Source organism: Diaphorina citri, unplaced genomic scaffold (genome assembly GCF_000475195.1).
Source record: "Diaphorina citri unplaced genomic scaffold, Diaci psyllid genome assembly version 1.1 scaffold24, whole genome shotgun sequence".
Classification (NCBI taxonomy): Eukaryota; Metazoa; Arthropoda; class Insecta; order Hemiptera; family Psyllidae; genus Diaphorina; species Diaphorina citri.
Genome location: NW_007377462.1, coordinates 268076 through 294400, shown reverse-complemented (window position 1 = coordinate 294400; position 26325 = coordinate 268076). Strand labels below are relative to the sequence as shown.

The following is a 26325-nucleotide window of genomic DNA, read 5'->3' as shown; positions in this document are numbered from 1 at the left end:
TTCGTCAGCCTCTCAATTTAAGTCCTAGAGATGCCCTTCGCTCTCAACTTGTGCCATTAGCAAGGGAAGTTTGGGGCTGGTATCCCCGCTGTTCATAGTTTCCCAGCCAGACTGAGCTGGTACACTTCCTTTTTAAAGTCCTTCAGATAGACATATGTATACTACGACACAGACCAAGGTACATCGTGTCACAGGACTTGTGTAAAGAACCAAACATACATACTGGAATTACGTTTATTGGTAACGAAAACCTTTGCTTTAGGAAACGTCCTGTCACCAATCTAATAGTACATTTCTTTCCCCCTCTCCAGTGCGTCAAATCCAAATCCGTGACCAACCTGGCCGAGGCGACGGCAGACCCTCTGATCGACATTCCCCTCAACCCCGGCCCCAACCCTCAGGGCCCCGGGGAGGCCCCCGCCGCGCCCCCACAACAAGACATCGGGGGGAGCATTTGGGCAGACATGAACAGCAGCGCTCCCTCCGTTCTTCACAATGAGTGACCAGGCAGGTTGGTGATTGACTATGCGTGTCTGCTGCGGGTCTGCTTTGAACTGGAACAGATGCGACTTGTGCTGAAAACCCTGCGGAAACATCTGCTCGTGTAGGACCAGCTTTTGAGAGCAGAGATTCATAATCATAACTATGAGAACATATGAATGGCTAAGAGGCCAAAGTTTAAATAGAGATAGCCATTTTGTTTTTACTCTCATTTCAATACCACACTAAAGGGAAGTTAGCAACCAATTAAAAAGTAAAAATAGGATCTTTTCGTGCTGTTTCCAACAATATACAATACTCAAAAAGTAAATTTTTGGACTTGGTCCGCTCTGCCTCTTACCCATTCATATGCTCGTTTAGAGGAACCCTAAGAGCCCGTTCCCACTTGGTCGAAAAAAAATCGTGCCGTGTGTAGAAGGCACTATTACCTACAGGACATTCGGGAAAAAAATGGGTGAAACTCACAAATGGGAACGGTCTCTAACTCACAAATTTTCCGCACAGAAATCATCGAGGAAACCTTGCGAAAAATTGACGGATTTTTTCGTTAGATACATCTCTGGTGTCCAAATTTCGAAACAAGGTTGGTTTTTAACAGTTAATTGTTTTGGGCAGGTGTTTTCCCGAACTCATTGGAAAATACGAAGGTTGATTTGTTGACCTATATTAAGCACTCACTGCCTTTATCAAATTCAGAAGATTTATTTACCTTTTTTTTTACTTTCCTTGTCCTATAGGAAGGAAAGTATTTTTCTAATGCCCGCCACACACTCCGAGGTCTATCAGACGGTCTGAACATGTGTGGTACAAAACGCTTGAGACCTAGGTCTGTCAGACCATCTGAAATACCGCGGTCTGAAGCTTCTCCCGCCACACACGTACCGACACGCGAGCACGCGACTATATCCCAAAGTACCGACACGCGAATATATCCCAAAGATGTTTTGTAAGCATACCTCCACCCTTTACTTTTTATATACCTAACCACAGAATATATATTTTATTTTATACATATTATATCATGAGTACTCAAGATACTGTTGAACTATTTACTCCCGGGTCCACAGTCTGATGTTAAAGTGTTTCTGTAAGAATGCTTGGAGACTGTTCAGGCATTGTCTCAGAGCATACTCAAAGGGTAACAAACACTTTAATGTGAGATCGTAGACCTGGCTATTAAAGTTCCTCGTAACCTATTGGATCAGAAATAAAGTCCCACTTGAAAAAATATTAAAAGCTCATCCCTAGACGGAATTTAGTTAAATTACTTTCTAATTACTTTGGTAATAGAAAGTAAAAATAATTCAACTAAATGGACTAGCACTAGCTAGTGAAACGAACATTAGAAGGATGTTTGATTTGTGTGAGATTGTTATGTCCATAGCACTGGAGGAACACATGAAAATAAGCCCGCCTTGTTTTTATCCTGCCCAAATAGAACTGAAAAGTCCCTTTACTTACCGCGGCATCGGCAGTCTAAATAGGGTCTCGTATATTTGATTGGAACCTGTGTGTGACCTTTCGTTTAGTAAAGGCAGCAAAATTTTGTAAAGTGAATTTCAGAATTCAACTGAAAGGATACAAGATGAATGAATGAATAAATCAGATGGTTTTTTCAAAGGAAGAAATTAGATAATAGGGATGTTTGAAGAATAGAGAGAGATATAGCGGGTGATTCTTTTCTACTGTTTTTTAAGTCTTCAACTATTTTGTCTTTTCATATAAAATCATATTTTTAAAAAAGTCCATGTTGCTTTCGGTGTGTATTTTAATAAAAATGTTTTACTACTCATTTGTATTCAGAAAATGTGTTCATTCTTTAGTCTTAAGGGCAATCTGAACTAAGGAAAGTAGGGCATTTGGTGGGAATTTTGACCTTTTTCGATTTGGTGAAGAAAATTACCTGCGTGAGCAACTATGGAAAATGAATTTGAAAAGAAATCCATGTTTTGCTTGAAACTATTGCTACTTGAGTTACTGCCACTTGCTTCTTCTTGCTTTTCTGGTTGGGGTTGAATATTCTTGGGAACAAAATAAGGATAGAGAGGATTCTCTACACCAGCACATTGACTGGAAGTTGGCAAGACATCATCAATTGAATCCAGTCGGATCAGATCAGGTTCAGGCAGTCTAGGCTGAAAAAATATATAGAACATGGTGTGTAAAGAAAAATAAATGTTGAACATTAATTGAAGGGTAGCATAAATATTGTACTCACATAATCAAGAAAAGAAAAAACTATGTTGGTGAGAAATACCTAAATACAGATTTGAGAGAAAGAAAACCATAATACCTCATGTGGTAGGTACAAGCATAGGTAATAGCAAGATTTTTTTATTGTTCTCTAAACAATGTTCAATGACACAAAAATAAAGTTCCAAATTTACTTATTTTAATATTAGGTAATCTAATCTTTCAGACCTAGTGTTTTCCTGTACAAGGAGTGATAAGTACTAATTATGGAGTGGGAATTTCCAAGTGCTGCCTATAATGTTCTACCTAGCATAAGGATTATTATTTGTACTAGTATCACTACTAGAATCAATAAGACTTGGGTCAGGTGTGTTTCTACAGATAACTGAAATCCTTCTTCCTCTTGGTACAAACAAATCTCCAAAATATGACCTTTCATTTTCAAGTACTTCATGAGTAAACTTGTATCGGGCATCATCTTTCATCACATACAATGAGCGTTGCTTCAACAGGACCAGGATCTCCTGTGTCTTGGTCTTCTCATCCACCAGCTTCATTACCGAGTCAGATAATAAACTCAACCCAGCAATGGTGTTCCCACAGAAGCGTACACTGTCAACGTGAGCTTTGATGTAACCTTTCTGTTCTAAATCCAACACATGAACATACTGAATTGGAGTTACATTTGGTGGGAATGCTAAATTCTGTACACGGGCAATGATTTTTGTATTTTCTTCATTCCATTTGCTGCGTTCAGTTTCTCGGAAGCCATGAATGGCATCATCCCAATGATCATACTCATATCTTTGACGTTTGATGAACTGATTGATTTCCTTGAGTAAACTTTGTTCTTCCTCTGCCGAGAGGAAGTCATTGATCACAAGCATGTTGGACAGGATTGAAGATTTGACTGCCCCATCACAATGTTCATTGAATATATGAGACTGATTACTTGATGTAGAGGATTGATGAGAATGTATTAAGGGAAATGTTTTGAATCTTCTGCAAGAATTGTAGAAACAAGAACTTGTCACTTGGGAAATATTGTGATAGAGAGTTGAGTATAACAAAGACCTCATTGTAATAGGGAGAAACACTGGTTTTCTTATTATAACACTTGTGTGAGAAGTCACCAACCACTGTTCTTGAAAGTTTTAAGTATTCACTAAAACACACATGTTATCATCTTAGCACAAACAGACAAACACCAACCTTGGTTAGGTACACAAACTTAGTACACTTTTTATTGATCTGTAATAGTTTCTACAGCCAAGAACACGGATTACCTTCTCCAAGAGATTTTAAAGCTCAATTTGGCTTTGCAAATTGCCCTGAAAAGTTGCCAAAACTCAAAAAAAGCAATTTTTTGTAAATATTCAAAATGTTCGCGCGAAATCTCTTTAGATACCTAACGTCTAGTTCAAATTTTCACCGCAAGAGCAGGAGCACGCTCGAGTAGAGTCAAAAGCCGGGTTTACATGATCACCAAGTGAGGGGGGTGCCTACTCAACGTTCATTGATAGGTAGATAATTTTGAAAATTGCGAAAGATAATAACTAATTACATAATGACCTAACGTTCGACACATCATCATTTTAAAGACACCAAGAAAAAACGCAAGTCTTTCTAAAACCAGTGGTAACGCTCGCCATGCAGAAGATCCTAGGTTCAAATCCCACCATCAACACTGAAGCATAAGGATTATTATTTGTACTAGTATCACTACTAGAATCAATAAGACTTGGGTCAGGTGTGTTTCTACAGATAACTGAAATCCTTCGTCCTCTTGGTACAAACAAATCTCCAAAATATGACTTTTCATTTTCAAGTACTTCATGAGTAAACTTGTATCGGGCATCATCTTTCATCACATACAATGAGCGTTGCTTCAACAGGACCAGGATCTCCTGTGTCTTGGTCTTCTCATCCACCAGCTTCATTACCGAGTCAGATAATAAACTCAACCCAGCAATGGTGTTCCCACAGAAGCGTACACTGTCAACGTGAGCTTTGATGTAACCTTTCTGTTCTAAATCCAACACATGAACATACTGAATTGGAGTTACATTTGGTGGGAATGCTAAATTCTGTACACGGGCAATGATTTTTGTATTTTCTTCATTCCATTTGCTGCGTTCAGTTTCTCGGAAGCCATGAATGGCATCATCCCAATGATCATACTCATATCTTTGACGTTTGATGAACTGATTGATTTCCTTGAGTAAACTTTGTTCTTCCTCTGCCGAGAGGAAGTCATTGATCACAAGCATGTTGGACAGGATTGAAGATTTGACTGCCCCATCACAATGTTCATTGAATATATGAGACTGATTACTTGATGTAGAGGATTGATGAGAATGTATTAAGGGAAATGTTTTGAATCTTCTGCAAGAATTGTAGAAACAAGAACTTGTCACTTGGGAAATATTGTGATAGAGAGTTGAGTATAACAAAGACCTCATTGTAATAGGGAGAAACACTGGTTTTCTTATTATAACACTTGTGTGAGAAGTCACCAACCACTGTTCTTGAAAGTTTTAAGTATTCACTAAAACACACATGTTATCATCTTAGCACAAACAGACAAACACCAACCTTGGTTAGGTACACAAACTTAGTACACTTTTTATTGATCTGTAATAGTTTCTACAGCCAAGAACACGGATTACCTTCTCCAAGAGATTTTAAAGCTCAATTTGGCTTTGCAAATTGCCCTGAAAAGTTGCCAAAACTCAAAAAAAGCAATTTTTTGTAAATATTCAAAATGTTCGCGCGAAATCTCTTTAGATACCTAACGTCTAGTTCAAATTTTCACCGCAAGAGCAGGAGCACGCTCGAGTAGAGTCAAAAGCCGGGTTTACATGATCACCAAGTGAGGGGGGTGCCTACTCAACGTTCATTGATAGGTAGATAATTTTGAAAATTGCGAAAGATAATAACTAATTACATAATGACCTAACGTTCGACACATCATCATTTTAAAGACACCAAGAAAAAACGCAAGTCTTTCTAAAACCAGTGGTAACGCTCGCCATGCAGAAGATCCTAGGTTCAAATCCCACCATCAACACTGAACAAAAATTGTCCCTTCTTGCATACCTCATGAGGGACATGGAGCTGGCCCATTGATTTGAAGGAGGGGGGGGGGGATTTGTGACTTTCGTCAGAAATGAATAGCTCACCCTTAAAAGGGATTTTGCTAAAATAAAAATCATTGGCCTGGAAAAAGATATCTAGGAACTTACCTTGGCAGGAACTGCAGGGGGAGGGAGCGAGGGTATTGCCTGGAGCATAGTCTTCTGCACAGAGGTGGGAGAACAGTCCTTGAATATGACGTGCTGCAGATCGGACATGAGATCCATGTTGATATTCAGAGGGGGGGACAGGTCGGGTGACTCCAGGGGAGAGTACTTGTTGCTGTCAAGAAGGACATGGAGCCTGCCCATTGATTTGAAGGAGGGGGGGGGGGGATTTGTGACTTTCGTCAGAAATGAATAGCTCACCCTTAAAAGGGATTTTGCTAAAATAAAAATCATTGGCCTGGAAAAAGATATCTAGGAACTTACCTTGGCAGGAACTGCAGGGGGAGGGAGCGAGGGTATTGCCTGGAGCATAGTCTTCTGCACAGAGGTGGGAGAACAGTCCTTGAATATGACGTGCTGCAGATCGGACATGAGATCCATGTTGATATTCAGAGGGGGGGACAGGTCGGGTGACTCCAAGGGAGAGTACTTGTTGCTGAAAGAATAGAATAGAATGGCATATAAGTATCTTGTTTATACTACCAGCATAGGGCTGAAAAGTCCCTTTACTCTCGCAGTCTAAACAAGCTCTTATAAATATTATTTGATGGTAATAAATAAAGACCAAAAAGTCCCTTTACTCACGCAGTCTAAACAAGCTCTTATAAATATTTGATGGTAATAAATAAAGACCGAAAAGTCCCTTTACTCTCGCAGTCTAAACAAGCTCTTATAAATATTTAATGGTAACACATACAACATTTTTTTTAAAGAAAAGTGTGGGACAAAGACATCCAACATTGGGTCACTTGCTTGGCAGCTTCATGAATGATGTAAAGATTCATGAATGATGGATGGATTGATTTGAGTTATAAAGAGAACATCTCTTTGCAATGGACTACTATAATGGCCACTCTTGGAAATTCTTGGCGGAAAAAACCTCCAAGGCGTTCCACCTACCTCTGCAGCGGTATGGATATATCTTTCTTCCTCAACTGAGTAGGAGAACTCGGGGCAGAGTGAGACTTGGCCTCCCCATGCTTGTCCTCTTTGAGTTTAGACCGCAAACCCTTGTAGACAAACCGGACGTCTTTCCCTCGCTCTCGAACCTGGGAACAAAGAATAATAAGTTGTTGTTGTTGTTGTTGTAGCGGCTTTAGCTTTCGCCAATTGGTGATGGCAGATTAAAGAGAGGATATCTTTTTGTATCTGCCATACACCTAGGTGATGGTCTCTAGCCATGTTTAATAGGCTCATCCTGAACCGCAGTCAACCATCGTGAGGACTTGTGCTTATTCTTGAAAAGCAGAGAGAACACTATGAGGAACTGCCAGCTCGCTAGACTGGTTAGGGTTAGCTGTTCTCCTCCCTGTTTATAGTCCCACAGCTACCGCTGTCCTCTTTGAGTTTAGACCGCAAACCCTTGTAGACAAACCGGACGTCTTTCCCTCGCTCTCGAACCTGGGAACAAAGAATAATAAGAATAGCGGCTTTAGCTTTCGCCGATTGGTGATGGCAGATTAAAGAGAGGATATCTTTTTGTATCTGCCATACACCTGGGTGATGGTCTCTAGCCATGTTTAATAGGCTCATCCTGAACCGCAGTCAACCATCGTGAGGACTTGTGCTTATTCTTGAAAAGCAGAGAGAACACTATGAGGAACTGCCAGCTCGCTAGGCTGGTTAGGGTTAGCTGTTCTCCTCCCTGCTTATAGTCCCACAGCTAGACGCTAGTCTACTCTCTGTTTTAACGTCCCCTAGCCAGACACTTTAACGTCCCCTAGCTAGAATAATAAGTTAACAAGTAGTGCTTTAAGTCAAACACCTGTGAGCAGCCTATGACGCGTTTCGTTCTTATTTGAATTTGAACTCATCAGTTAGACATAGCTCTCAAGTTCTCAGGTGCTGGCTAAGATTTCGTTCTTTTTCCTTCCATTCTAGCCAGCCTAGTTAGCTTGGTTGGTGGCGCGTCTGGTGGCAGGAACTGCAGGGGGAGGGAGCGAGGGTATTGCCTGGAGCATAGTCTTCTGCACAGAGGTGGGAGAACAGTCCTTGAATATGACATGCTGTAGATCGGACATGAGATCCATGTTGATGTTCAGAGGGGGGGACAGGTCGGGTGACTCCAGGGGAGAGTACTTGTTGCTGAAAGAATAGAATAGAATGACATATAAATAAGCATCTTGTTTATACTACCAGCATAGGACTGAAAAGTCCCTTTACTCTCGCAGTCTAAACAAGCTCTTATAAATATTTGATGGTAACACATACAACATTTTTTAAAGAAAAGTGTGGGACAAAGACATCCAACATTTGGGTCACTTGCTTGGCAGCTTCATGAATGATGGATGGACTGATTTGAGTTATAAAGAGAACATCTCTTTGCAATGGACTACTATTATATAATGGCCGCTCTTGGAAATTCTTGGCGGAAAAAACCTCCAAGGTGTTCCACTTACCTCTGCAGCGGTATGGATATATCTTTCTTCCTCAACTGAGTAGGAGAACTCGGGGCAGAGTGAGACTTGGCCTCCCCATGCTTGTCCTCTTTGAGTTTAGACCGCAAACCCTTGTAGACAAACCGGACGTCTTTCCCTCGCTCTCGAACCTGGGAACAAAGAATAATAAGTTGTTGTTGTTGTTGTTGTAGCGGCTTTAGCTTTCGCCAATTGGTGATGGCAGATTAAAGAGAGGATATCTTTTTGTATCTGCCATACACCTAGGTGATGGTCTCTAGCCATGTTTAATAGGCTCATCCTGAACCGCAGTCAACCATCGTGAGGACTTGTGCTTATTCTTGAAAAGCAGAGAGAACACTATGAGGAACTGCCAGCTCGCTAGACTGGTTAGGGTTAGCTGTTCTCCTCCCTGTTTATAGTCCCACAGCTACCGCCACGATTTAGATTAATTTTTAGATTAGAGTTTAAACCAGCCTTACAACTCACCCAAGTCTTAACGAAGGCTCTCCCTTCTTTGCCTACAGTGCGCAGCCACTCCTTATACTGTTGCTTGACAGTACCGCTGGACTTGTCCATGTAGTTGCAAGCCTCCCGCTCAAACTCATCAGTGAACCCTTGGCCCGAATTGAGCATATTCAGACGTTCCTCTTTAAACTGAAAAACAGGAGAGAAATATTTTACTCGGAACTCCTGTCCATTTTTACTTTCCTTATCCTATAGGAAGGAAAGTAATGTAATCGGGTCAAATTTTCGATGGTCAGTTTTTAGTGCCAAAACACGTTTTGAGGTCCCTAGGGCCTAAATCCAAAGTTTCAGCCATTGGTCCGTGTGTGTGTGTGTCTGTCTGTAGTGTCTGTAAACAAAATATCTCGAGAACGGTAAGAGCTAGAAACTTGAAATTTGGTATGTAGATGTCAAGTATGACAAGGATGCGACACGAAAATAATAATAATAATAAATAAAAATATATTTATCTTTCTCACCTGTTGAAAGATCTGCAGATCCAACATCTTCCTGAGGAAAGGTTGCATGGCCGCGGGCCGCGACTCGACGAAGGCCGCGTCGTTAAATGTGATCTCCTGACCCTGATGGAACTTGAGCGCGTCCCTATAACCGCCGATCAGCTGAACCAACGCACGGAGGAACGCGCGCGCTACCCCGTCACCTGTCGTCTTGTTGCGAAGCTGCTTCTTGAGCGTGGCGATCTGAGGAAGCACAAAATTATAATTGGTTGTTATATTTCAGAGTAGGTAATAATCCTGTCTGGCTGGGGGACGTTAAACAGGGAGTAGACCAGCTCATGGTAGAAAGAATAAGAGAGACCAGCTTAATCTACATACATTAAACGTACCTATGTTCTTAACTAAATGTGAACGGAGCTTGCTGATAAGATATTTTTTTACTTCCCCAATAAGAAGAATAGAAATCAGCTGTTCCAATGTCAGTCGAGGTCACAACAGACAAGGCGAACCTACACGGTCTGGTACGCGGCAAAGCGCACTTTGAGCGTAACCTTTTCTTTTCTGAAAACGAGCTTTTTTGAAAGAAAGAGAACTTTAGCCTGGCTGAGATTATTTCAACTAGCTAAATTGATTTTATATAGAATTTCATCCATCATAATCTACAGTGCGCAGCCACTCCTTATACTGTTGCTTGACAGTACCGCTGGACTTGTCCATGTAGTTGCAAGCCTCCCGCTCAAACTCATCCGTGAACCCTTGGCCCGAATTGAGCATATTCAGACGTTCCTCTTTAAACTGAAAAACAGGAGAGAAATATATTACTCGGAACTCCTGTCCAGTTTTACTTTCCTTATCCTATAGGAAGGAAAGTAATGTAATCGGGTCAAATTTTCGATGGTCAGTTTTTAATGCCAAAACACGTTTTGAGGTCCCTAGAGCCTAAATCCAAAGTTTCAACCATTGGTCCGTGTGTGTGTCTGTCTGTCTGTCTGTCTGTAAACAAAAATATATTTATCTATCTCACCTGTTGAAAGATCTGCAGATCCAACATCTTCCTGAGGAAAGGTTGCATGGCCGCGGGCCGCGACTCGACAAAGGCCGCGTCGTTAAATGTGATCTCCTGGCCCTGATGGAACTTGAGCGCATCCCTATAACCGCCGATCAGCTGGACCAACGCACGGAGGAACGCGCGCGCTACCCCGTCACCTGTCGTCTTGTTGCGAAGCTGCTTCTTCAGCGTGGCGATCTGAGGAAGCACAAAATTATAATTGGTTGTTATATTTCAGAGTAGGTAATAATCCTGTCTGGCTGGGGGACGTTAAACAGGGAGTAGACCAGCTTAATCTACATTAAACGTATGTTCTTAACTAAATGTGAACGGAGCTTGCTGATAAGATATTTTTTTACTTCCCCAATAAGAAGAATAGAAATCAGCTGTTCCAATGTCAGTCGAGGTCACAACAGACAAGGCGAACCTACACGGTCTGGTACGCGGCAAAGCGCACTTTGAGCGTAACCTTTTCTTTTCTGAAAACGAGCTTTTTTGAAAGAAAGAGAACTTTAGCCTGGCTGAGATTATTTCAACAAGCTAAATTGATTTTGTATAGAATTTCATCCATCATAACTTTAGTCCAAAAATTTGGTCAACTACGGGTAAATTTCTGAATCACCCCTTGAAATAAATTTACAACATTTGAAGCGTAAGTACCTCCTTTCAGTTTTTCGAGCCAATTCAAAACAAAAAAAAATCTTAAAAGCTTTTCAATTCTCTTAAAAGGGATAGAAAAAATTCCAGAGGAGGATCTGATGAATAAAATAGGTGTTCGTAAAAGTACCGCAGAATAATAGCTGTTCACAGAAGAACAGTACCTAAAAATTAACCTCCGAAAAACCTTGAAACATCCAAAAAAGGAACACGAAATCTCCCCAAAAAAAAACCTCATTTAATAAAAGAAATCGGAAAATTTCAGTAGACAACCAAGCAATAAACGAATCAGAAAATTTTGGTCTTTAATCAATCATGGCCGAAGAAGTTCTCCAACTGGTCGGTCTCATAGGAGACGAAGACTCCGTGGTGGGGTTCTTACTGGGTGGTATCGGTCACCAAACTATCACCCCTCCCCTGCAAACGGTCACCTCCAACGTGTTTGTCGTCGACAAGGAAACGCCAGCGGATGAAATAGAGGACGCGTTTCGAACGCTCGTCAGACGGACGGACGTTGGAATTGTCCTGATAACTCGACTGGTGGCGGACAGAATTCGACATACCCTGGACATCAGAGAGCGGTCAAATCAGGTGGGTAAAATTTGAGAGAGAGCTAACCCAAAAGTCGAGAGAGAAAGATAGCCCAAAAGTCGAGAGAAAGAGCTAGCAAATTTGGTATATGGGTCGAAATCTCTGCTAGTTTAGTGAGGGTTAGGTAGCGCGCAAAAATGACTGGCAAATGACTATATTGTTCGAAATGTGTAGCTAAAGGTGCGTCTCATCTATTCGGATTTGGATTTTGGCCTTGGCTTCTGTCATTTTTTTTTCCTCTTTTGCTCAAGTCCCTTTTTTCGTTATAAGCTCCCAAACAATCACTCCAAAAGCCAAATTCCAGATGTACTTTAAAGACAAACCAAAATAAGAAATTAAGTCTTCACTTGACTAAAAACACAACTTTATTGCGGTGGAAAGGAGTCAAACCAAAAGACAAAAGGGCTAGCTTTCCTCTACTTCTTCCCACAGGTGTATCCCATCGTACTGGAGATACCATCCGCCCTCGACGCTTTCCATTATACAATAACCGATGAAGACAAACAATGTCGAAATATAGCCACCCTACCAAAGAAGAAGTGAAGATTGCGAAGGACAATGAAGTGAAAGTGAAGATTGCAAAAGACAACTTGAATGGATGGACGAGAAAATAGAAGGACAATGAGATGAAAGTGAAAAGATTACAAAAACAAAAGACAACTTGAATGGATGGACGAGAAAATAGAAGGACAATGAAATGAAAGTGAAAAGATTACAAAAGACAACTTGAATGGATGGACGAGAAAATAGAAGGACAATGAAAGGAAAGTGAAAAGATTACAAAAGACAACTTGAATGGAAAGACGAGAAAATAGTAAAAACGAAGTAGACGAGAAAAAAATATGGAAAGTTATATTTATTACGCAATTTTATTTATGAAACGATGAAAAAAGAATAATCTGCCTTGCAGAATCTGAAAAATGTTGAAAGTTGAAACCACTAGAAAGTAGAAAGGAGGAACAAAACCGAAATCTGCGACAAATATTCGCCTCGTGTGTCGTCGACTTAAAAGTTAAAAACAGGAATTTCCATCCAGACCGGAAACTTGAGTTACTTGAGGAAAATTCATGTTTTCGTGTTTTTCAAAATTTATTCTGACGATCTAGAATTCCCACTCTGTCCGCTACTCCGGCATTTATCAATTTATCATTCTCACATTATCTATTCCGTGTTATCACTGCTGCTAGGCGTAATCAGGCACCTTCATTATACACGTTCCCATTTGGATCTTTTCGTTATCTTGTCACCATAGGTAATTCGGTTGGAACCAGCAAAATGCCCGCTATCAAAGCTGTGTGTGTCCTGAACAACGAACCGGTCAAGGGAACCATATTCTTCACCCAGGAGCATGCAGACAGTCCGGTGAAAGTGACCGGCGAAATCCAGGGCTTGGAAGAAGGTAAGAACAATCTAGCCTCTAAGAAAGGTGTGATGTAATCAAGGAAAGCACTTACTTAGCTGGGAGTACAGTTAAAATAGGACCAATACTTTTGTGGTAGATTTAAGAGTAATAAAGGAACAGAGAAAAAAAGTATAATGTTCCTCAAAGAAATGGTTCATGTTTTTTTCTTTTTTTGGGTATTCTGCTAAAAATTAGAGGTTTATGATTAGATTCAACTTAAAGAGCATCTAATCTGTCTGGTTAGGACCAGGCCTCTTGTAGTAAGTAGTGCTTTATTTAGACTGTCCACTTGGGACTTGAGAACTCTATTCATTGTATTTGATTTTAAACAGTGAAGAGAGAGGAGAGGGCCTGTATTGCTGGTAAATTTGGGAAATCACACATAACTAATGTGCTTTTCAAAGCATGTTGATGAAATGTTCCGCACTTGAAACTAAACTAACATTTTTTTACATAAAGCTAAATCAAAATTTTTAAGGTGTACCTTCAAAATCAAGCCCCCCCAAAAATTTAGGCAAGAACCGCCTATGAAACTAACATGTAGGTATCAATACCAGGGTCACATGTTAAAGCACTTGTGTAATAAAATCCATGTTAGCCTACTGTACCAATCAGTACCATGTTACATCTAAATTACCAGTGTGATAGAGTTACATGTTACATAACATGCTGTAACCAGATGAAGTGAAAGGCTATATTGATTTTATCCTTCTTTGTGTTACTCTATGTAGGTGAGTAGGGGATATAGGAGGAAAATCATTTTAGTCCCATCTCCTTAGGTAACCCAAGTTCCTGAGAAATTCAAAGATCTTATCGGTGTTTTTCTTCCAAGCCAAACCAAGGAATTTTATCTTGTTGCAGGAAACCATGGATTTCACATTCACGAGTTTGGAGACAACACAAACGGATGCACAAGTGCCGGACCTCACTTCAATCCCCTCGGCAAGGACCATGGTGCTCCCAGTGATGCTGACCGTCATGTTGGTGACCTAGGCAATATTGTGGCCACTGCTAACAAAGTTGCCAAAGTGGAAATCGAAGACAGCATCATATCATTAACGGGGGCTAACAATATTGTTGGTAGAACGCTGGTTGTACACGCTGACCCTGATGACTTGGGCAAGGGTGGTCATGAACTGAGTAAGACAACGGGAAATGCTGGGGCTCGTATAGCTTGTGGTGTGATTGGAATTGCCAAAGCATGAATTGACCAGGAGAGTATTGGGAGCAATGTGATACAAAGAGGTGTAGGTTTACGTTCTAATTTATAAGAGTTATTCTGAAACCTTGAGTTATATCTACTTTTTATTTTATTTTGTCTATGAATAAGTACCTATCTATTCCACAAAGAATACTTATATTTTAAATTAAAGTTCCATAATATACCTACCTACTGTACATCTCATGTAGCTGGGGTGTTTACATTACACACAACATTCAAGTGTTTTCTGTTTATGATGTGCCTACCTATTCTTCTATTCAGTTAGGTTAAGTATTTATAGGTACTTAAGTAGGTAGTAGGTATTGGGGAACAAAAATAGAAGTATCAGAAATCAGAGATTGTAGATATCAATGTGTTCTCATACATTTGCATTAACTTGTTTTCCTATTTCGCTATTGATTTGCCCTACAAGACTCGGCCGTGAGACTATGTGGTCAAATACAAAGTCTAACTAAAACAAATAATCCCACCTAATTATTGAATTTCAATGGAGTATGTTATTTTTAGACAAAATCCACGCAGCATGCAAGAGACCATCCAAAGGGCCCATTGTCCAAGCATTATGAGCACGTTACCCTTACCCTGAGTACCCTCGAGTGTTTTACTTATGACAATAAACTACTGTAGGACTACTTACACTACTTTACAGTAGGTCGTTCGCACTCATACCCCTAGGTTATATTAATATTAGGTTGAACAGGTTGAGGGTTTTTAGGTATAAGAATAGAGAGTCGACATCTTCGACATTGTCAGATAGGGAGGGAAGTGAGGGCAAAGAGGAGCGAATGTGGGCATGTGAGATAAACACCACCTTTAGGACAAAAAGTTCAATTTCACTTACCACATCCTGCGGCAGGGTGTTCAGATCATCATGCGGTGTCGTGAGTACATTGGTGTCCGCATTAAGCAGCACCACATCCCCCAGTTCATTCCTCCGTACCGAGTCCAGCAGTATCTCCGGCAAGCCCACCATATAGGGCATCGGGGCGGTCAGGTAGTCCAGCAAATCCCGTGGCATGAGGGGGATGAAGATATGTTGCCAGCACATAGGGTAGATGACCAAGTTGGCGGCTTGGACACAGGCACTCACCCGGGAGAGACGTTTCGAGGTGATGACGATGCGACGTTCATACAGCATGGAGGCGAAGATGTGCAGCATGTTGACGGGCTCGATGGCACAATACTCGGTCAAGTTTTTCTGAAACATTGAAATTGGTTTCCATCATAAGAGAAAATTCCCGTTTGGCGGACTCCGGCTTATCAGGGGGAAGGCAACGCGTCTCAAGCTGCTCACAGGAGTCTGGCTAAATTGATGCATATCTACTTAGATTGCTCATATTGGTATCTAGTCATATGGTAAAAATTAGAGTGTAAAGGTTTTTCTGAAACATTGAAATTGGTTTCCATCATAAGAGAAAATTCCCGTTTGGCGGACTCCGGCTTATCAGGGGGAAGGCAACGCGTTTTAGGCTGCTCACAGGAGTCTGGCTAAATTGATACATATCTACTTAGATTACTCATATAACTCATATTGGTATCTAGTCATATGGTAAAAATTAGAGTGTAAAAACCAGGAGAGTATTGGGAGCAATGTGATACAAAGAGGTGTAGGTTTACGTTCTAATTTATAAGAGTTATTCTGAAACCTTGAGTTATACCTACTAATTATAATTTTATTTTTGTTTTGTCTATGAATAAGTACCTATCTATTCCACAAAGAACACTTATATTTTAAATTAAAGTTCCATAATATACCTAGCTACTGTACATCTCATGTAGCTGAGGTGTTTACATTACACACAACATTCAAGTGTTTTCTGTTTATGATGTGCCTATTCTTCTATTCAGTTGGTCAAGTATTTATAGGTACTTAGGTAGGTAGTAGGTATTGAAAAACAAAAATAGAAGTATCAGAAATCAGAGATGCTAACAGTGTGTTCTCATACATTTACATTTACTTGTTTTCCCATTTCACTATCGATTTACGTACGAGAGTAGACTGTGTCAAGACCATGTGTGGTCTTGACACAGAACAGAGGTAACTTGAAACTAAATAATGTCTAACTCGAACAAATAATCCCACCCTCAATAGATTATATATTATTATTCTTAAACAAAATCTAGAATCCATGCAGCATGCAAAAGAGACTGTGCAAAAGGGCCAATGCCTCGAGGATCATGAGCATGTTACCCTCGTATGGACAAAGTTTTTTTACTTATGAAAATAAACTACTGTAGGACTACAACATTACTCAAGAGAGATTTGATAGCTAAGGCCTTAAAATCGTCCCAAAATCAAGAGAGAAGGAAGACAGAATAGGAGAAAGCCAGCTGTTCCGAGAATGAACATTATCCGTTCAGAATGAAATCCGCCCCGGAACAGAACCCGCGGCCTAGCACCTACAAAGCAGACGTGCTACCAACCAAGCTAACCAGGCTGGCACACTACTTTTGTGTAATAGCTCAATGTCACTTACCACATCCTGCGGCAGCGTGTTCAGATCATCATGCGGTGTTGTGAGTACATTGGTGTCCGCATTAAGCAGCACCACATCCCCCAGTTCATTCCTCCGTACCGAGTCCAGCAGTATCTCCGGCAAGCCCACCATATAGGGCATCGGGGCTGTCAGGTAGTCCAGCAGATCCCGCGGCATGAGGGGGATGAAGATATGTTGCCAACACATAGGGTAGATGACCGAGTTGGCGGCCTGGACACAGGCACTCACCCTGGAGAGACGTTTCGAGGTGATGACGATGCGACGTTCATACAGCATGGAGGCGAAGATGTGCAGCATGTTGACGGGCTCGATGGCACAATACTCGGTCAAGTTTTTCTGAAACATTGAAATTGGTTTCCATCATAAGAGAAAATTCCCGTTTGGCGGACTCCGGCTTATCAGGGGGAAGGCAACGCGTTTTAGGCTGCTCACAGGAGTCTGGCTAAATTGATACATATCTACTTAGATTACTCATATAACTCATATTGGTATCTAGTCATATGGTAAAAATTAGAGTGTAAAAAAGGGATGATTTCTCCGCTTCAGCTCGGTTTATGTACATTCCTCTACTACAGGCCGTGGGTACTATTCCCGCCCGGGGCGAACGTGATCCTAAAATTCCTAAATGGATAGGGTTCGTTCTCGGAACGGTTGGCTTTCTCCTATCCTGTCTTCCTTTTCCCTTCGCTATCGGGACGATAAGACCTTAGCAGTTACAGTTCCCTCTATCACACTTCGAAAAAAATGGAAATGCTGAGAACAACCAGAATTCGAACCCTCCTACTACCCAGCATTTCTAACATTTATTTCTTTGTATTCTTTCTACAAATTTTTCCTCTTGGCAGCATTCAATTTCTATAAGAATAGATAAACAAAAGGGGAATTTCTAGACAAGTACAGGTAGGTGGTACCTTAGTCTGACCTTGGATTTGTATGCAAACAGACGGATCACAAGGTTACGACTCTATCAGACCTAATCAATTTGCTACAGGATCTCATATGACACTCAGAGTAAGAGGTTCTTGAATGGGTTACAGCGTAACTCACTAGATGACTAGACTTTTTTTCTTGGCTAATTTAGGGAAGAGAACAGGAGGAACTGAAACAGGTCTTATCGTCCCAAAATCGAAGAGGGAAGGAGGACAGGAGAGGAAAAAAAACAGCCGTTCTAAGAACGAACTTCATCTGTTTAGGATGAAATTCGCCCCGGACAGAAATCGTACCCGCGACCTAGCGCTTACAAGACAAGACAGGAGTGCTAGCTGCTAAACTGGGCTCGCTCAGGTTCAATTTTATTCCTAGTTGTTTCATGTGTCAGTGGGTCTTTGAAATAAGTTTGGTACAGTGGTCCCTACTTTTGAGGCGTAATACCTTCGAAGCAAACTAGGCTATTTTTTAAATCCAAGCCCAGCCTCTTACTATCAGGATCAGGCACACCTGATCAGGTCTACCCAGGTGTACCTGATGAGCACACACTATCAGACAGACCTGACAGATACGGCTGAAAAGGTCCGCCTGTCAGGACTACCCGACAGTGAGTGGCTGGCCTAATGAATAACTACAGTGTTCAGTCGTTCCTACACTTCATACGGAGGTACCTGATGGTGTAAAGGTCATTCGATATTATGCGCAACCTCTCGCGTACTAGCAAGTATTGTAATCGAGACCTCTTCCTATGCAGCCAATAGTAGGACTAGTAAGCAATAGGCATACTGGCATTGTAATTTACCGAGTACCTACCTACATATGTACCTAATGTACTATTCAGATTATTTACTCACAACGATTATCATAAATACAGGATGGGCCTAGTGCTACGAATTAGTACATATACATAGCACTATCCTAAACGTGATGAGTTGTGTATCTCTCTCCCAGGATTTTCCTACATCAGCGATTTATTTATAGTATACGAAAATTACTCTGCCAAACAACCCTGTATAGAGAGTATGGTCAAATCAAACATGAACTATCGAAATTTTATCAGTAAGACAAAAGCGTTGCCTCTTTGAGATGCTATACACTACCTTGGCAAAGTCAAAGTGTAGCATTACAACACTCTTAATAGAAAAAACTTAATGTCTAAAAAAAAAGGGTGAAATGAATGAATATCGGACAAGAAAAAATCTTTATTCCGGAGATAAAAAAATCAATAGGGAGTACTCACGTTTTCTGGAATACTTGGTAACTGGTACTGGTTGGGTGCTTGACATGTGTACTCCTGGAAACAAGACGGATAAGAGAAAATAAATACATGAAAAGAAAAATAGTGAAATGAAGTGAAAAAAATAAAGAAAGACAAATAAATATCTAGGTACTTAAAAGAAGGTAATGAGTATGTGAATGTTCTTCACAAACGCCGCGCCGCTGCTCGACTAATTCGCTGTGCTAAATTTTATCAACTGAATTCGACTCGAACCCGCAATCTCTCGATCCGAAGTCCATAACCACTTCTCAAATGAGGTTGGTGATAAGGCCAAAAAAATAAAAAAAGATAAGGAAGCTCTTACTCAAGTCAAATCAAAAACAAAAAATGTTTATCACGAGGTCAGATTTGATTTTTTTTTTTTTTCTTAAGAGGTTTGACAGAGGGAACCTAACTGTACTTTTTTAAGCGAATGCAAATATCAAGTTTTTTTTTAAAGAGGTTTGACAGAGGGAACTGTGACTGCTAGAGAAATCGAAGAGAGAAGGAAGACAGGATAGGAGAAAGCCAGCCGTTCCGAGAACGAACATTATCCCATCAGGATAAAAAAAAAAAACACATGTATTTTTTTGTTAAGAGGTTTGACAGAGGGAACTGTAACTGCTATGGTCTTATCGTCCCAAAATCAAGAGAGAAGGAATTTTTTTAAAGAGGTTTAACAGAGGGAACTGTAACTGCTATGGTCTTATCGTCCCGAAATCGAAGAGAGAAGGAAGAGAGGGATAGGAGAAAGCCAGCCGTTCCGAGAACGAACATTATCCCATCAGGATAAAATCCGCCCCGGGCGGGAATCGAACCATTTTAAAGAGGTTTGACAGAGGGAACTGTAACTGCTATGGTCTTATCGTCCCGAAATCGAAGAGAGAAGGAAGCCAGGCAGGAGAAAGCCAGCCGTTCCGAGAACGAACATTATCCCATCAGGATAAAATCCGCCCCGGGCGGGAATCGAACCCGCAGCCGAGCGCTTACAAGGCAGACGCACTACCAACTAAGCTAACTAGGCTGGCGACGTGTTTTTAGCCTTGGCCATAATATATCATTGAGCTACTTCTAACCAGCCAATCATCAAAAAAGAAAGTATTCACACAATTTCTTTCCAAGCCAGACTTTTCACTCGCACTAAAATCAAATTTTCTGCACCGAGCATCATTCCACTGCAATCATTCCTCACACTCCTGTCCCTATATCCAAATTCTCCGTTATCACACCTACGCTATCTCAACACCTTTTACCAATACACCACACATAATTCTTCACCTCATTTAGGCAAATTGCTCTGGAACGTATTTTCCCCACGCGTGAACATTCGTCGATTGCCCAAGTTTCGACTCGGCCTTTCTGTCCAGCTAGATCGTCCTAACTCAGGGAGCAATGGACATTACTGATCGTCATATTATAATCGCCAATTTGCTTCTAGTCATCGCCCTACATCTGCGACTGTCCGCTATCATTTGAAACCGAGCGAAAACAGCTTTCGAAACGAAGATAAACATCGTTTGGGAAAAAAACATCAAAAACCTCAATTAAAAGGCCACAAAATTGTCAGTTGAAGCAAACGTTCAGACTACTTTAGACCTATTTTTGAACGAACTTATTCCGAAAATCATTTGAAACCACCGAAATCATTTGAACACCCTTTAAAAAAGGAACGGAGAAGTCTAAACTCTCTCACCAAAATTTAAAATCAAGATAATTATAGAACGAATCAAGAAGATCCAGCTACTAAAAATGATAATCCTCGAGTATTACAACAACGTGTGGCTTCCTACACTATGTAGGATGTTCACATTCTTCATTCTGCCCACGTGATGTTAAAGTACAACATGATGTAATTAAAAAAAAACAATGCCTTGTATTGATTTGTTTATTTTTTATCCTTATCCCTTTCTGGGTGTCCACAACTGATACTATTCCTGTCTCAAGTGTCTCACGAACAAGGAAAATATTAAATTTCATAATTCATAATATTCAACTGCAGTACAAACACCATGACTACCGCAGCGTTATTCTATTAACCTGTTTGGTTACTTGGTCAAAAGTAGGTTGTAATCTGCGGGAGGAATGGGACTTTCCAGTCCCATCCAACCAGGTCCTGAGGAAGTATTTTTTCGGTCCCAGGGATTTCCTTTTTTTTTTTTTTTTTTTTTAAGGTTTAAACCGGTCTATTTTAGTCTTATTGATTAAATCTATTGTCTTTTTCCTTGAAACGACAATCAAGCAGAGGTCTTTTGCATTATGGGCCAAGTATCTTACCGTATTTTTGGAGGTGGCATATATGATTTGACCATATTCTGGTATATTGGCATTGTAGATGTCTTCAAGAAAGGTCCACAATAATTGTGGGGAACTGCCATTGGTAATTTCAACAACACAATTCAGAAGCCTGGAAAGAAGAAAAGGGAAACGTAAGAAATTTCCACAGGGTGTCATAAATAGCTTGAAAATTCAGGTCACAATCACTCCTTGCAAGCCCTAGGTAGCGGGTTCAATTTCTACCTGGGCCAAACTCTATCCTAAACATAAACACTTGAACAGACTTTCTTCTATCCTGCTCTCTTCAATTTCAGGATGATAAAACCTCCATTGTTAAAGTTTCCTCTATCAAACCTCTTTGAAAAAGAAAAAAAAATGTAAGAAGTGTACACCATACAACCACCACCAAGCACTAGTGTTCTAATGTTTTAAATAAAGGGAATATTGAAAATAGTACTTTTTTCTAACTCACTTGTAAAAGGATTCATGCCATGGAAGTAAGCTGATAATCACCATGGACGTATCGGACTTGGGATCATGCCGGCAATACCCAAAGGTAAACTTGGAGTCCAAGTCTGTTAATACAAATGAGTAGTACTCGACACTTGTGCTGAAATAAAAGAGAAACAGTATAGAGTAATGAGAAATAAGTAAGTAGTTTTTTTTTTTTTTTTATGGGTGTTTTACCACCCTTATTTTGTAGCAATGAAATAACTGCTACATTAGACTCATGTTGTCTGTGTTAGAGGAATGTTAGAGGGAAAAATAGTCTATCTACTTATAATACAGAGATGAGACAAACAAGTTCCTTTATCATAGTGATAAATTCTTACGGTAATGTGACTAAATTCTTAAGTGAATCAGGTCAAAATTCCAAAGATTCCTGATTAGACACATGGCCTGTTGTTATTTGACTTAGAAGCATGTGTCGTGTATCATTGTAAATAAAATGTATGAATTGAATTGACCTCTCATGCAAAAGGCATGTACCTTGTACACTATGCTACAGTCTACAGAGCATCTAGATTCTAGATGAAAGGTAATTTTAAAAGATATCTACCCAATTAAAAAAATAAGATACCTAGGACCCATGTAAATGAGACAACAATTCAACAATATTGAAATTTAGCAAATAACATTTCAACAGATCTCAACAGAAACTTCAATCAACTACACTTTTTCAGTTTAGTCTGAACTGCAAACTTACTTTTCAAGCTTACAAGGGTAGGCAAATTTGGGCACATTTTTCAAAACTGACTCATCCTTGTATGAGCCTGGGAATTTCTGTAGTACCCATGCTGGTTCTTTACCTTGGGGTCGGGCAACTTCACAGAAACACTCAAAGAGATGTTTCACATTATCCCTGGAAAAAAAAAAATAATCCATTAATCAAGGGAGTAGCCTTCATAGCACCCAAGCTTGAGCTGAATTCCTCAAAGTATCTTAATAAATTACTTTGCACTATACATTTGCAATCACAACAGCTATTATTATGTTGGTTATGCAAGGTTCTTAAAGGTTTTCTTGTGTAGCATTAAGTCATAACTTTCACAAAATGTGAAAGGCCCAGTGCAAAAGTTTTTTTCTCCATAATATCTTATTTCTAATTTCCTACCAACAAGAATTGGGTATACATTTCTCTCCATCTTCAGGAGCTATTTAAACAGCATCAAGGACCATCACTAAAGGTATGTATGTATTGTATTTGTTTACACAACAATAAACTGTCATATTACAACATACAAATACCAGGTGTCTGATTTATTTCACACATGCATCATTCAATAGATTTCAACATAGATGGTTGATAAAGAACCAGATCATTGTTATCACAAACACAGGAAGTTGAACATTTTACACTCATCAGGATGAATACAGAGCAAGGAGAGAGTTCAGAATGGATCTCAATATATCACTTCCTGTGAGATGAACACATCAAGGACCCCCCCGTACCTTGGTGTGTAACACCTGTTTGGAGCATGCTACCTAGCCGTAATGCACGTACAAAGACCAGACCTCTCTGTGTAGTGAAGAGAGCAATCTGCTCATTCTACTAATCTGCTCTGGCAAAAACTAGAGAGGAAAATGATAGCACAGGAGATTAGTGTACATAGGACCTAAGAAAGGAGGTTTATGTTACCTTAGACGAGATCCCATATTTGCTAGAGATTCCAGCTAGTAGACTATACTCGTCACTAGAGTGCGCGCTGCGTTCGCTTTCTCTATTAGACTCCCGTCCGCCATCACTGGCTTGATACATTCCTGTAAATCACATTTTATACGATAAACAAATAGATACTAAATCATTAAATGCATAGGGAGTTCAGCAAACTATACTCATTTGCAATTTGAGAAACTAGAAACCTGTCTAGTTAGCTTGTAGGGTAGCGCTAGGCTTTCTCCTATCCTGTCTTCCTTCTCTCTTCGCATTCGGGACGAAAAGACCTTAGCAGTTACAGTTCCCTCTATCAAACCTTTAAATAACTTTAAACGAAAAAAGAAACTGTAATAGAATATACCCTGTTTATCCTGCCAGAATGAGACCGAAAAGCTCCTTTATTAAAACTTACCAAATACACATCACACAGTTCATACAGCCACAGATTGTAACAGGCAGAAGTGACCGTGTTGAACTCGTACTTCTGGAAAGCTTTGTTACAAGTAGCGACAGCATCGGCAAGACGGGATAAGATCCAGGAATCTATGGGGGACACTTTGACCTTGGAAGCCTAGAGAAAGGGGAAAGTGATAAAACAGGGAATGGTTAGTACAGAGAGGGTCCCGGGTTCGATGCTTACCACAAAAAAATAATAGTAATAATAAAAAAATTGAAAAAATTCACTCGTAAGTATTTGGAGTACAAATATTTCAACGGGTTACTTTCTGATGGTCTCGTGTTGACCCAGCACCTAAATGGGACGAATTGTGCCTCTTTTCGCCCATCTGATGAGGGATATACTACGGGATGGACATGCTACAAAACAGAACACACGAGTCTCATCTAGTAGTTTTTTCATTACTATGAAACGGAAACGGCCGGCGCGCGGTGATAAAATGAAGTTGAAATATTGTACACTCAACTTTACTACAAAACGAAAACGGCCAGCGCTCGGCGATAAAATGAAGTTAAAATAGGTATTGTATACTCATTTTTTGCCCTAGCTTTTCTGCCTACCTGATCTAAGGCCGCGTTCACATCCGCGTCCTGCTTCTTCTTCAGCTCCGTCACGTGACCGTACCACCGTGTCAAGTGTGTATAGGGCGCGCTCACACGATCCGTCAGCATCGCATGGAACATAACATCGACAGCCGATATGGTAGCGCCATCGGAACTTCCTGGTGTTATGGATGATTTTTTCCTCGAGCAGGGATTGAACCCACGACCTGGCGCTTACAAAACAAGTGCACTACCTCAAATACCTTCCAGTTGATGGCTGCTGATTCATACATTAACCCCTTAGATAAATAAATTTCGAGTAAATAAGACAATACAGAATTCCAAATATTGATTATCGTGTATATTATTGAGCCAAGTGTACAATTTCCTAATAAGTACAAAAAATAATTTAATAAAATTCTATAGGTATGGAGAAAACATTTACAATAGATTAAACGTTGAAATAGGGAGTCCATTTTCACATCCATGTGTCATGAGTTTGGCTCGCCATCCCCAGTGATACTTAGCTCCACTGATCTAAACAGTACTAAGTAGGTATAGGTACCTATACAAACACAGGTTACCTGCCTAAGTGCCTACGAGGAATAAATATGTATATTGATTTTGTTTCCCGACACAAGAGAGAAGGAAGACAGTATGGGAGTAAGACAGCCGGCCTGAGAATGAACCTTACCTGTTTAGGATAAAGTTCGCCCCGAGCGAGAATTGAACCCGCGACCTACGGCAAGGTTCACACGTGTTTTTCGACATACGAGAGGAAGTGTGACACATAAGTGTGGACACTTCCTAACTGTTACAAGGCAGGTGAGCCCCCTCAAGATTCGTGTAACTTTAACCCATCTTTTGGGGCTATTTGCCCCTACACCTTAATGATAGAACTTGGTGAAGAGGTTTTGTGAATAGTCGACCTGTTCCACCAAACAGAACGACTTAGGATATGTATGTATGTACCTAAGCATCAGAGTGGGCTTTTTGTGTGTATGAAGTTAAAAGTTAAATAGGCTGCCAAATACGACGTTATAGGTGAGGTTGAGTGACAGATGAAGTTACTGTATCAACTTGATTGATAGGTAGAGTTACTGTCAGCTTGAGTGATAGGTGAAGTTACTGTATCAGCTTGATTGGTAGGTGAAGTTAATATATCTAATTTAATTTATATCAGCTTGATTGATAGATGAAGTTACTGTATAAGCTTGTGTGATAGGTAGAGTTACTGTCAGCTTGAGTGATAGTGAAATTACTGTATCAAATTGATTGATAGATGAGTTTACTGTATCAGCTTGATTGATAAGTTACTGTATCACTACTGTTACTGTATCACTGTACCACTTAATTGATAGGTAGAGTTACTGTCAGCTTGATCGATAGGTGAAGTTACTGTATCAACTTCATTGATTGATAGTGAAGTTACTGTATCAGTTTGAGAGTTACTGTATTAGTTTGAGTGCCGCCAGCGCCGCAGGTAATCTACTCAACTCGCCCTCAGCCTCACTCAACTTCTCGCTATTCTGAGTTCGTACGTTCTCGGGTACCTTCGTGGCGTAGTCTTCGGCTGCGGCTTGATCTTTCAGCTTGGCTATGACTTGCTTCAGATATTCTTCCTTCTTGTTTAGACGCTCGATCTCCTTGTCCACCTTGATCAAGCCCTGTGAAGAGATAGAAAGCGAAATTAACTTGAATTCAAAGAAGAAGAAAAAAAGTTTGATAAATGGTACTGTAACAACGGAGGTCTTGTCGTTATGAGAACGAAGAGAGAAGGAGGAATTGCGATAAAGATTATATTATTAAAATAATTATTTTTTTAGAGGTTTGATAGAGGAAATTGTAACTGCTACGGTCTTATCGTCCCGAAATCGAAGAAAGAAGAAAAACAGGGTAGGAGAAAGCCAGCCGTTCCAAGAACGAACTCGTAT

The 26325-nt window shown here is 40.3% G+C and overlaps 5 protein-coding genes across 7 annotated transcripts in view; 3 read left to right on the top strand and 2 right to left on the bottom strand.

The window, feature by feature from the left end:
• LOC103509832 (BTB/POZ domain-containing protein 10) overlaps nt 1–2306 on the top strand; it is a 56449-nt gene extending 54143 nt beyond the window's left edge. The window contains exon 7 of the mRNA XM_017444347.2: nt 312–2306. Coding sequence (XP_017299836.1) covers nt 312–503 — 192 coding nt within the window. The 3' untranslated portion in view covers nt 504–2306. The remainder of the gene's footprint in view (nt 1–311) is intronic.
• Nucleotides 2061–23400, bottom strand: LOC103509821 (DENN domain-containing protein 1A). Its single transcript, XM_008474457.2, has 15 exons — nt 23375–23400; nt 22442–22597; nt 21707–21844; nt 21235–21364; nt 18943–18996; nt 16755–17111; nt 10382–10603; nt 8882–9049; nt 8396–8544; nt 7906–8081; nt 7372–7397; nt 6897–7045; nt 6261–6432; nt 2405–2636; nt 2061–2071 (listed from the first exon to the last, which is right to left on the bottom strand). Exons 1-15 carry the CDS (start codon nt 23389–23391, stop codon nt 2061–2063), a joined length of 2157 nt encoding a protein of 718 aa, XP_008472679.1. The 5' UTR covers nt 23392–23400.
• Nucleotides 2691–5441, bottom strand: LOC103509695 (alpha-ketoglutarate-dependent dioxygenase alkB homolog 7, mitochondrial-like). Of its 2 annotated transcripts, XM_026824034.1 has the most exons (2): nt 4459–5441; nt 2691–3075 (listed from the first exon to the last, which is right to left on the bottom strand). In XM_026824034.1, exons 1-2 carry the CDS (start codon nt 5154–5156, stop codon nt 2997–2999), a joined length of 777 nt encoding a protein of 258 aa, XP_026679835.1. In that variant the 5' UTR covers nt 5157–5441; the 3' UTR covers nt 2691–2996. The 2 variants fall into 2 exon arrangements, with proteins under 2 accessions (XP_026679835.1, XP_026679830.1); XM_026824029.1 differs by lacking the exon at nt 4459–5441 and having other exon boundaries at nt 2691–4055.
• On the top strand, nt 11344–12853 carry LOC103509706 (V-type proton ATPase subunit F-like). The gene is made up of 2 exons (XM_008474336.3): nt 11344–11653; nt 12086–12853. The coding sequence occupies exons 1-2, from the start codon at nt 11378–11380 to the stop codon at nt 12194–12196; spliced, it is 387 nt and encodes a 128-aa protein (XP_008472558.1). The 5' UTR covers nt 11344–11377; the 3' UTR covers nt 12197–12853.
• On the top strand, nt 12723–16035 carry LOC103509717 (superoxide dismutase [Cu-Zn]). 2 transcript variants are annotated; one of them, XM_008474346.3, is made up of 3 exons: nt 12723–13052; nt 13917–14269; nt 15852–16035. In XM_008474346.3, the coding sequence occupies exons 1-2, from the start codon at nt 12929–12931 to the stop codon at nt 14258–14260; spliced, it is 468 nt and encodes a 155-aa protein (XP_008472568.1). In that variant the 5' UTR covers nt 12723–12928; the 3' UTR covers nt 14261–14269; nt 15852–16035. The 2 variants fall into 2 exon arrangements, with proteins under 2 accessions (XP_008472568.1, XP_026679841.1); XM_026824040.1 differs by lacking the exon at nt 15852–16035 and having other exon boundaries at nt 13917–14489.
• Nucleotides 23401–26325: the final 2925 nt, after the last annotated feature.

Coding starts and splice junctions, on each gene's coding strand:
- LOC103509821 (XM_008474457.2), bottom strand. Junction 9,050..10,381: donor ATCTGCAGATCTTTCAACAG/GTGAGATAGATA, acceptor CCTGTTTTTCAG/TTTAAAGAGGAACGTCTGAA. Junction 8,082..8,395: donor ATATCCATACCGCTGCAGAG/GTAAGTGGAACA, acceptor CTATTCTTTCAG/CAACAAGTACTCTCCCCTGG.
- LOC103509706 (XM_008474336.3), top strand. CDS start 11,378: ATGGCCGAAGAAGTTCTCCAACTGGTCGGTCTCATAGGAGACGAAGAC. Junction 11,654..12,085: donor TCAGAGAGCGGTCAAATCAG/GTGGGTAAAATT, acceptor TTCTTCCCACAG/GTGTATCCCATCGTACTGGA.
- LOC103509695 (XM_026824034.1), bottom strand. CDS start 5,156: ATGAGGTCTTTGTTATACTCAACTCTCTATCACAATATTTCCCAAGTG. Junction 3,076..4,458: donor GGACGAAGGATTTCAGTTAT/CTGTAGAAACAC, acceptor GATTTCAGTTAT/CTGTAGAAACACACCTGACC.
- LOC103509717 (XM_008474346.3), top strand. CDS start 12,929: ATGCCCGCTATCAAAGCTGTGTGTGTCCTGAACAACGAACCGGTCAAG. Junction 13,053..13,916: donor AATCCAGGGCTTGGAAGAAG/GTAAGAACAATC, acceptor ATCTTGTTGCAG/GAAACCATGGATTTCACATT.